The sequence below is a fragment of the Palaemon carinicauda genome, unplaced genomic scaffold (assembly GCF_036898095.1).
Source record: "Palaemon carinicauda isolate YSFRI2023 unplaced genomic scaffold, ASM3689809v2 scaffold1992, whole genome shotgun sequence".
Classification (NCBI taxonomy): domain Eukaryota; kingdom Metazoa; phylum Arthropoda; class Malacostraca; order Decapoda; family Palaemonidae; genus Palaemon; species Palaemon carinicauda.
The window spans coordinates 19981-30990 of NW_027169581.1; the positions used below are offsets into that span (position 1 = coordinate 19981).

General features: G+C 32.9%; 1 protein-coding gene across 1 annotated transcript in view; it reads left to right on the forward strand.

Annotated features, from left to right (window-relative positions):
• Positions 1 to 10756, forward strand: part of LOC137635922 (kinesin-like protein KIF28P) — a gene marked incomplete at its 3' end in the record, with an annotated part of 29840 nt that extends 19084 nt beyond the window's left edge. Inside the window, 10 exon segments of the mRNA XM_068368363.1 lie at positions 142 to 293; positions 1526 to 1674; positions 2218 to 2352; positions 2784 to 2930; positions 4049 to 4195; positions 6709 to 6834; positions 8356 to 8492; positions 9152 to 9272; positions 10626 to 10688; positions 10690 to 10756. Coding sequence (XP_068224464.1) covers positions 142 to 293; positions 1526 to 1674; positions 2218 to 2352; positions 2784 to 2930; positions 4049 to 4195; positions 6709 to 6834; positions 8356 to 8492; positions 9152 to 9272; positions 10626 to 10688; positions 10690 to 10756 — 1244 coding nt within the window.
• Between the last annotated feature and the right edge of the window lie 254 nt (positions 10757 to 11010).

Genomic DNA, 11010 nt, shown 5'->3' on the forward strand with positions numbered 1-11010 from the left:
AAACTATAATAAAATGATTAAAATACAGATATTTAATCAAATTATGTAAAGCATCTTAGAAACATTATAAAAGACATAAATAATATCAAACGAAGTACCGTACAAATTCTCCATCTTCTTCTTCCATCTCTCTACGAGAAGGATGGTCTTCGGAAGCACCCAGATTTGGGTCTTCCAGAACCCGGCAGAGAAGGAGAAGACCAAAATGAAGTACCCAGAAATCACGTTCGAATACGCCCAAGAGGAGATCGCGGCTAAGAGTGGAATTGACATGCGTGGTGCTACTGATGCTGGTAGGATTATAAGAAAATACTTGAACTCTTTTAGGGAAGGGGACCGAGACAGGGGAGTCTAGAGCTGGGAGTCTAGAGCTGGAGGGTGAAGAGTCTAGATTTCATTAGTATTTAGAAGCTTTTTTTTCAATCTTGCTTATTTGTGGAAAGTATATTTCATTGGTATTTTTAAATTTTGCTTTTTCAATTTGCATATTTAGGCTTTTCATTTAATCTCTCAAAATGAATTAACTATGTTACTATTTCATCCTTCCTTGCATATACATGCAAGTATACATACAAATTACAGTGGGGGTACCTGGAGGGTGGGGTGGCTTGCTTTCATTAAAGTATTTCAGAATTTTAAGTCTTGCATATTTGGGTATTTATTTTAATATCTTAATAAATTAAAAATGTTGCTATTCCATTCTTCCTTACACAAATGTAAGTATACATACAAATAAACATTAACATATGTGTATATGCATAACATGTATACATACATAAAATCATACTTTATACATCTATGCACACAATTCCTAATCAATCAGCTGCTTCTCCTAACGGAAATGGCTCAAACATTTGAATAATTATTCAACAGCAACAATAAAACTTTAAACTCCTTAATAACATATGAATGTCCTGCCGGAAATTGCCACTACTCCTAAAGATCATCAGTTGTGCAACATTCATCCTCATGATTCCTGGATTATCAATTACTTTTCTTTCCAACACCTGCTTATTCAACCATACCCTGGGAGCCCCCTCCTGCCTCATTCTCCCTACATGAACAAACCATATCCATATACGAGGTGAATCCTATTACCTATGCCTAGGACCCTTCGCTTCCGCTTCTAAAGTTTTTCATTCGTTCGTTCCTCCTACACGACCAAACCGCATTGTACGAGCAAATCTTCTTACCTACGCTGAGGACCCTTTTCTTCCACTTCCAAAGTTTCTCACTCATTCGTTCTTCCTACATGACCAAACCGCATCGTATGAGAGAATCTTTTTACCAACGCTGAGGACCCTTTTCCTCCGCTTTCAAAGTTTCTCACTCGTTTGCTCTTTCTACATGACCAAACCACATCTCGCCTGCACTTTGCTTTCCAACATGTTCAAACATCAGTTTGTTAACCATATTCAGTTTTAAATATAATGTGAAAGTATAAAGAATTTAAATCCAAGCTATAATTTAAAAAAAAAAACACCAATTATACTTCTAATCATTTCCTTTTCCCAATAATTTTCAGATATGTCCAAAATTCAAGAAGACCTCATGGAAGTGATGCCAGCAGTAGAGGAAGCAAATTCCATTTCAGAAGAGCTGGACAAAAGAGTCAAGTTTGAAATCATGATGGTGGCACCTCAGGTCCTTGGAAAGGAAACTGGAAAAACAGAGGTAAGTAGAGAATTCCAAGTTCTTCCAAATATTAGGGAAGATGACCAAAGTTGTGTCAGTACTTATGGAATTAGTAGCTTGTTTCTAGCATCACTGTTCTTGAAATTTGTGAAATTTAGTTATACTAGGTCTGGTCAGTTCTTGGATGGGTAACCTATAAGAAATTTCAAAATAGTTACAGAACCTGTAATTAAGAATGGATAGACTGGAGTCAGGTTAAGAAATTAGGTTTAAAGAAGGTCCAATTAATCAATATTTTGATTTAACTGCATCTATCAAAATTCTATTTTCTGTACAATTAGTTTTCCTATCAGCTCTGCAAGTGCTATAACATACTACACAGGTCTGCCTGGATAAGTATACCTGTGCATGTTTAAAGTATACCAGTTCAGCAAAAAAAAAAAAAATCTTACTGGTTCGGGTAATACTACTAAGTCTGGTAAACCAGAGGGTGTACAAACCCATCAAAGACTTCTTTAATAAGTATAAAAGAACTTTCAATAAGTTTGAAACTCGAGTTGTAAAATGTCCTTTTTAAAACAGGTTCACGTCAAAATGAAGAACCTGGAAAACGGAACAGAGTTCGTCTGGCCCAAGGAGAAGTTCCTGGACAGGTTATACATCATGAAGGAAATGTACAGCAATTACGAGGATGAGGACGAATGGGACAAACCTGAGGTAAGTGGAAATGATTTCGCAAGTATTGATGGTTACCCTGGGTTGCCACAAACGAGGTGACAGCTACCTAAAGAGTCTCTTCTACCCTTGCCAAGAGGAAAGTGGCCACTGAACAATTACAGTGCAGTAGTTAAACCCTCGAGTGAAGAAGAATTGTTTGGTAATCTGTGTTGTCAGGTGTATGAGGACAGAGGAGAACATGTAAAGAATAGACCACACTATTCTGTGTATGTGTAGGCAAAGGGAAGATAAACCGTAACCAGAGACAAGGATCCAATGTAGTACTGTATGGCCAGTCAAAGGATCCACTATCTCTCTAGCAGTAGTATCTCGAGAGGAAAATATTAGAAAGTAGCCACTGAACAATGTCATCAATAAGTCCACCACTAGAAAGAAATTTAATTATTCTTCTTCTCTCCTCTTCTCCATAGGAGGAGGACCCCTTCCAAGAATCTCTGGACACAGAGATTCACATTGGTACAGTGCAGGTCATCCTCCAGCCTCTGGCCTACAACGTCGAACTCAAGGAACAACTTGAAATCATCAACTATAAAGGAGCAGAAGTTGGAGTCATGAATGTAAGATTTGTTTTTCTTTCAAGATTTTACATATTTTGATATTTAATACATTTAGATATTTCTATCATTAAATTGTCTTTTTAGTTGTTTTTTCTTTGTTCAGTGTTTTAAATTTCCATAATAGGGCGTTCTCTTTTGATAAACTTTAACTTAAAGTTGGTTCCATTTAAAATGTTAAACCAAAATGCATCTGCTACTGTAATTAATAAATTGACAAACTATCTAAATGTTTGTTCCATTTAAAATGTTAATCTTCAAATGCTACAGATGCTATTTATAATTAATAAAATTCACCCCTTTTCGTGGATTAAATACGAAATGTTTAAATAATACATAAAGATTCTATTTTGTTAACCTGTTGATATCATTAACAGGGCTTTCTTGGGTTTGAGCAGTTTCCGTGCACACACAAAAAAGAAAGAAAAAAAAATACTCGTAATTAGCATTTCCAAACGCTAGTCCACAAAATGTTCCTTTTAGTTTAGTAGATAACACACTCAACATGCCCAAAGTACCCGGACTGATTATGGATAGAGAGGCAGTGATTTCAATAGTAATTCCCTTAAACAAGAAGTTAATTTGTTACTATACAACAAATTTAACTGTTTAAATAACAGCGGTATCAAAATCATTAAAACTTATTTCACAGGTGGTAATATAAACATAAGCCCATTTTTCCTTGAATTACAGTATAGGATATTATTATTATTATTATTATTATTATTATTATTATTATTATTATTATTATTATTATTATTATTATTATTATTTGCTGAGCTATAACGCTAGTTGGAAAAGCAGAAAGCCAAATCCCAGGGGCTCCAACAGGGAAAACAGCCTACTGAGGAAAGGAAACAAGGAAAAATAAAAAATTTCAAGAACAGCACCAACACCAAAATAAACATTTCCTATATAAACTATAAAATTTTTAACAAAAACGAAGAAATAAGATAGATTAGTGTGCCCGTGTGTACCCTCAAGCAAATTGTCTTGCTTTATAGACAAACTACAGTCCTTCTCACAGATGACAGCCTCAAATGCAAATTAATTCCCCTTTTCCAAATGTGGCATACAGTCCTGGATACTTTGTAAACTAAATATTAATCCCCAATTTCCAGGTTGAAGTCGTACCTTGCAATTCTGATGGCAAAGACTACACAGAGGCAGACGACAAATTTGTGGACCCGCCAGAGGAACTGCTGGGTACAAACAGTTATTTCAACGTCAAAATCCTGAATTGCAGAGGATTGCCAAATAGATATGTCGTAAGTTACTATTGGGGTATTGCCTTGATTTCAATGGTATTGCCTAGGCCCTAGGGTATAGATTAAATCTGTATTCAATTGGTATTGCCTAAGGTATAGATTAAATTTATATTTAACTGGTATTGCTTAAGGTATAGATTAAATTTATATTTAATTGGTATTGCCTAAGGTATAGATTAAATTTATATTTAATTGACATTGCCAAAGGTATAGATTAAATTCATATTTAACTGGTGTTGCCTAGGGTATAGATTAAATCTATATTCAATTGGTATTGCCTAAGGTATAGATTAAAATCATATTTAACTGGTATTGCTTAAGGTATAGATTAAATTTATATTTAATTGGTATTGCCTGAGGTATAGATTAAATTTATATTTAATTGACATTGCCTAAGGTATAGATTAAAATCATATTTAACTGGTATTGCTTAAGGTATAGATTAAATTTATATTTGTTATTGCCTAAGGTATAGATTAAATTTATATTTAGTTGGTATTGCCTAGGGTATAGATTAAATTTATATTTAATTGGAATTGCCTAAGGTATAGATTAAAATTTACATTTAATTGGAATTGCCTAAGGTATAGATTAAATTTACATTTAATTGGTATTGCCTAAGGTATAGATTAAATTCATATTTAATTGGTATTGCCTAAGGTATAGATTAAATTTATATTTAATTGGTATTGCCTAAGGTATAGATTAAATTTATATTTAATTGGTATTGCCTAAGGTTTAGATTAAATTTATATTTAATTGGTATTGCCTAGGCCCTAGGGTATAGATTAAATTTATATTTAATTGGTATTGCCTAAGGTATAGATTAAAATTTATATTTAATTGGTATTGCCTAAGGTATAGATTAAAATTTATATTTAATTGGTATTGCCTAGGGTATAGATTAAATTTATATTTAATTGGTATTGCCTAAGGTTTAGATTAAATTTATATTTAATTGGTATTGCCTAAGGTATAGATTAAAATTTATATTTAATTGGTATTGCCTAAGGTATAGATTAAAATTTATATTTAATTGGTATTGCCTAGTGTATAGATTAAATTTATATTTAATTGGTATTGCCTAAGGTTTAGATTAAATTTATATTTAATTGGTATTGCCTAGGGTATAGATTAAATTTATATTTAATTAGTATTGCCTAGGGTATAGATTAAATTTATATTTAATTGGTATTGCCTAGGGTATAGATTAAATTTATATTTAATTAGTATTGCCTAGGGTATAGATTAAATTTATATTTAATTGGTATTGCCTAAGGTTTAGATTAAATTTATATTTAATTAGTATTGCCTAGGGTATAGATTAAATTTATATTTAATTGGTATTGCCTAGGGTATAGATTAAATTTATATTTAATTAGTATTGCCTAGGGTATAGATTAAACTTATATTTAATTGGTATTGCCTAGGGTATAGATTAAATTTATATTTAATTGGTATTGCCTAGGGTATAGATTAAATTTATATTTAATTGGTATTGCCTAGGGTATAGATTAAATTTATATTTAATTAGTATCGCCTAGGGTATAGATTAAATTTATATTTAATTAGTATTGCCTAGGGTATAGATTAAATATATATTTAATTAGTATTGCCTAGGGTATAGATTAAATTTATATTTAATTAGTATTGCCTAAGGTTTAGATTAAATTTATATTTAATTGGTATTGCCTAGGGTATAGATTAAATTTATATTTAATTGGTATTGCCTAGGGTATAGATTAAATTTATATTTAATTGGTATTGCCTAGGGTATAGATTAAATTTATATTTAAAGGTCATATGGTAAAGTTTCAGCTAATTGATAATGAAGGTGAGATTTACTGCATAACAGTAAGTTTTAATTTTTTCTTTTTTTATAAAATGAAGCTGTTAGGTATAAACAATCAATTAACTGGTTTTGCTAACAAGTAGTACTACTACAACCTATGTCGTATCCTGCTGCTACTGCTATTACTACTATAAGTAAGCTTACTGGGCTGCTGCATTAAAGAAAACTATTACTTTATTGCTGTGTTATGCAATTAACTAGATAATTTGGATTTGAAATTTTTATTTTGGCAAACTATTACAGACTATCGATGATAAATATTGCCTAAATTAAAGAACCTTTACATAAGCAAAATTTTGTGTGCGCGAGGTTGCTATACCACAAATTCTGTTAAAAGTTAACTATCGGGTATCGAAAATCATGAAAGGTATATCTATCAAAGACATAATTAACTGAAGTACAAGCATAAAATTTATGAGATTTACTGGAAAAATACATTTTCCGAAAAATAATGTGTTTTTTAGGACCTGCTCCCAATTCTAGCAAAAATCTCAACTGGCTGCTTTTACCTATACGCTTTTCCTTTAAAAGAAATTAGAATTTATAAAAGGCAACTTCTATCTTTCTATTTCCCACAGGACGTTTATAAGCTATACCTTTCCATTTAAAAGAAATTACCCTTCATAAAAAGGTACCCATCTTTCTTTCTTTTTTTCCACAGGACATTTATTGTTCATACAAAGTCTACCTCGACGAAAAAGACTCGGAAACCAAACGTTTGTCGGACACATCAAACCCCGACTTCAACCACATCAAGAAGTTCTCCTTCACACCAGTGACGGAACAGGTATGATTGACAGGTTAACTATTTAGTTGAAAGGTGCTCTACGTGTGTATGTATATATGTATATATCACTATCCGTTGTTTCTATACCCAACCCCTCGTTGTCGAAACCAACGGTGAAGAATTGGCTATAGAACATAAGTAATATCAGGAAGTCAGTCCAGGGTGTGGCAGATTCTAGAATTTTCACGAGTGGGGAACTGCCGGTTTAACAGTCGGATTAACGGCTTCTTGCTTACTGACTCCCCCCTCGCCTCCCCCTCTCCATTACCAATCTGTATTGGCCAGAAAGCATCGTATTTACAAATGGCCAAACCCCAGAAAATGAACTGTCATGTCCGAGACCTTTGTCCAGCAGTGAACTAGAAACTGTTGCATTTGTTTATATGGCAGACAATCATCATTATCATCATCTCATACGCCTATTGACGCAAAGGGCCTCTTAAATTTCGACAATCGTCTCTAATCTTGAACTTTTTAATTCAATACTTCTCCATTCATCATCTATTACTTCACGCCTCATAGTCTTCAGCCCTGTAGGCCTGGGTCTTCCAACTCTTCTAGGGCCTTGTGGAGCCAAGCTGAAAGTTTTGTAAACTAATCTCTCTTGGGGAGTGCGGAGAGCATGGCCAAACCATCTCCATCTACCCTTCACCATGATTTCATCCACATACGGCACTCGAGTAATTTCTCTTAAAAGTTTAATTTTCAATCCTGTCCTGCCATTCAACACCCAATATCCTTCTCAGGGCTTCGTTTTCAAATCTACAAAATCTGTTTGATATTGTTTCATTGTCATACCACGACACATGCCCATACAGTAACACCGATCTCAATTGACAGACCAGAGACGGCCATTAAGAATAACAGAATGGATCCTAGATATTCTAACTGAAGCAGGAGAAGGAAAAGAAGACAATGGATTGACGAACTTTGCGAGTGTGGACTGGCACAGAAAGACTAAAACAGACGCAAGAGGAAGGACATGTCCGAGGCCTTTGTCCTGCAGTGGACTAGAAACGGTTGCATTTGTTTATTTGACAGACAATAGATGATCATCAAGAATAGCAGAATGGGTCCCTAGAGATTGTTAAAAGCATAGGAAGGGAGAGAAGACGATGTATTGACGAACTAAGGAAGTTGGCGGGCGTGGACTGGCACAGAAAGACCATAAACAGACAAGTGGAAGGACATGTCTGAGGCCTTTGTTCTGCAGTGGACTGGAAACGGCTGATGATGATGATGATGATGATATAAAAATCATATATCTATCTATCTATCTATCTATCTATCTATATATATATATATATATATATATATATATATATATATATATATACACGATGATGATATATACATATATACACACATTTATATAAACTTTGTATATAAGCACCTGTTAAACTACAAACTTCTTAAAAATCACAAATGAATTTACTTACTCTCCCGTGGCACCTAAAAAAAACATTACGAGAACTTCAAACACCACATCACACATACTTATCACAACATTCTCTTTCACAGCTGATCAACTACCTTCAAAAAGGCAGCATTGTTATCAGAGTCATGGGCAAACAGCGCCTGCGCAAGTCAGCAATGGTCCACAATTCGGGTCTAACTACCAAGGATATGTTGAAGACAGACAGGGCTGTGTTTTCTAGGTAATATTGGTATTTTTGGTTTTATGGTTGTTTATATAAAATGTTCTTTAGTGTTTTGATACCATTAAAGTTTTTTTTCTAGATATTTTATATATTTTCTTTGATATAATAAACATTGTTACTTCTTAAGTATTTTCCGTTTTTTCTCTAGATATTATATATAATTTATATAACTTCTTTCAGTTATGGAATCTCTAACTTTGATATAGTAAAAACGTATAATTTTTTAATTTTTATCTGGTAAAAAATTCTAAACTTTTATCTCTCATCTGGTAAAAATCAATCTATTAAAAACCTTTAAATTTCTAACTTTGGTCTAGTAAAGACTTTTCGATTTCTTACTTTGATCTGGTAAAAATTTCTAAATTTCTAACTTCAATCTGGTAAAAATTCCTGCTCTATCTTGAACAAAAATAAATTTTTCGTCATTTTAGAATATTTTATATATTTTTTCCTCATTCTATCAAAAAGTTTTTCCCAAAAAATTAAAATTTCCCATTATCATAAACTCTCAAACTATAAGGCAAGAACTAAATTGGACTCACTTATGCAATTAACACTAATGCCAATAATAAAAGACTTTCAGAAAGTCTAAACTAATTTCAGAATTAATCTAATGAACGGCCTACAAGGGACACTAATTCAAACCTACCTTTCAGAACGGCAAATTTGATGAACGGGTTCCAAATGAACGGGAGAGTGGTTGACCCACAGAAACAGTCTATAATAGTCGAACTACTTCTCATGAAGAAGACCCAGGCGAGGTTACAACAGAAAGTGGTAAGTTGGAGAGAGAGAGAGAGAGAGAGAGAGAGAGAGAGAGAGAGAGAGAGAGATTGAAAAATGCAAATGATTTTTTTCTTATTTTGGATTTTTTAAGTTTAACAAGGGAAGAAAAAGTTTAATAAAAGAGAGAGAGAGAGAGGAGGAGAGAGAGAGAGAGAGAGAGAGAGAGAGAGAGAGAGAGAAGAGAGAGAGAGAGAGAGAGAGAGAGAGAGAGAGAGAGAGAGAGAGATTGAAAAAATGCGAATTATTTTTTTCTTATTTCGAATTTTTCAAGTTTAACAAGGGAAGAAAAAGTTTAACGAGAGAGAGAGAGAGAGAGAGAGAGAGAGAGAGAGAGAGAGAGAGAGAGAGAGAGAGAGAGAGAGAGAGAGAGAGAGAGAGAGAGAGAGAGTTTAAAAATGAGAAGAAATATTCTTCCTATCTGGATTTTTTTCAGTTCAACAAAGATGAAATTAGTGGTCGAAAGGAATTTTTATGTCTAGTCTCTACACTAATTATTTAATAAAAAGGTTAAATAAATAATTATATATGTTAAAAATCTAACGGGGAGAACAGGAATGCATTGACACCTCATTAATGTTCTAATATTATTTCCTGGATTTAAAAAAAAAAAAAAAAAACAATATCAAAGGAAAAAAAAAACTTCGAAAAACTGGCAAGTGAAATTTTACGAAATAAATATATATCTTAAGTTTTGGCTGCCTAAAATTCCCTCAATAACGATAGTAACAAATTGTCTTTAAAAAGACTTGAATATTAAGGAAGGCTTTAAAAGACTTTAATCATTAGGAATATCAAATAAGAATAAACGTTTGAACAGATGCACCAAAATAATTAAAAATCATATCATCAAAGTCTTCGACTGATTTAGTTTCAAGACTTGTTTACAAAACTAAACTTTGTCGAATAAAACTTGGTGTTTACATTACACAACTAAGAAAAACACTAACAAAAATAAATAAACAATAGATAAATAATAACGACAACAGCAGCAGCAAACAACAACAACAACAACAACAACAACAACTATTACTTTAAAAGTCTTCGACTGATTTAGTTTCAAGACGGGTTTACAAAACTAAACTTTGTAGAATAAAACTTGGTGTTTACATTACACAACTAAGAAAACCACTAACAAAAACAAATAAATAAATAAACAACAACAACAACAACGGCTATTATTTTAAAAGTCTTCGACTGATTTAATTTCAAAATGTGTTAACAAAACTAAAATTGGTAGCATAAAACAGGGGCTTTACATCACACAACTAATAAAACACTAACAAAAACAAATAAATAAATTAGTAAATAAACAATAACAACAACAAAAAACCATTCCTTCGACAGGACGCAGTGAGGAAACTAGTGAAGGAAGCGGAAAACATCTCCAAAGTGAGAGTTTCAACTTCCCCTGCTGAAAGAGGTACTGAACGCGAACTCGCCGGAACAGGCCGACGACCTTATAAGGAAGCTAGCAGGTAATATTTAGGTAAATACAAGTTCTACTTACTCCTCCTTATGACTTCTTAGATAGATATCATGTAACAATTAGAGTGGTATATTTCTATCTTTCGCTTTATTGTATGGTTTCATTTTTCATCTATCTCGCTGGTAAAATTTCTCTAATTTATAAGTGCCTCATTCAAGGTGTTCCACCTCTCTCTCTCTCTCTCTCTCTCTCTCTCTCTCTCTCTCTCTCTCTCTCTCTCTCTCTCTCCTCTCTCTCTCTCTC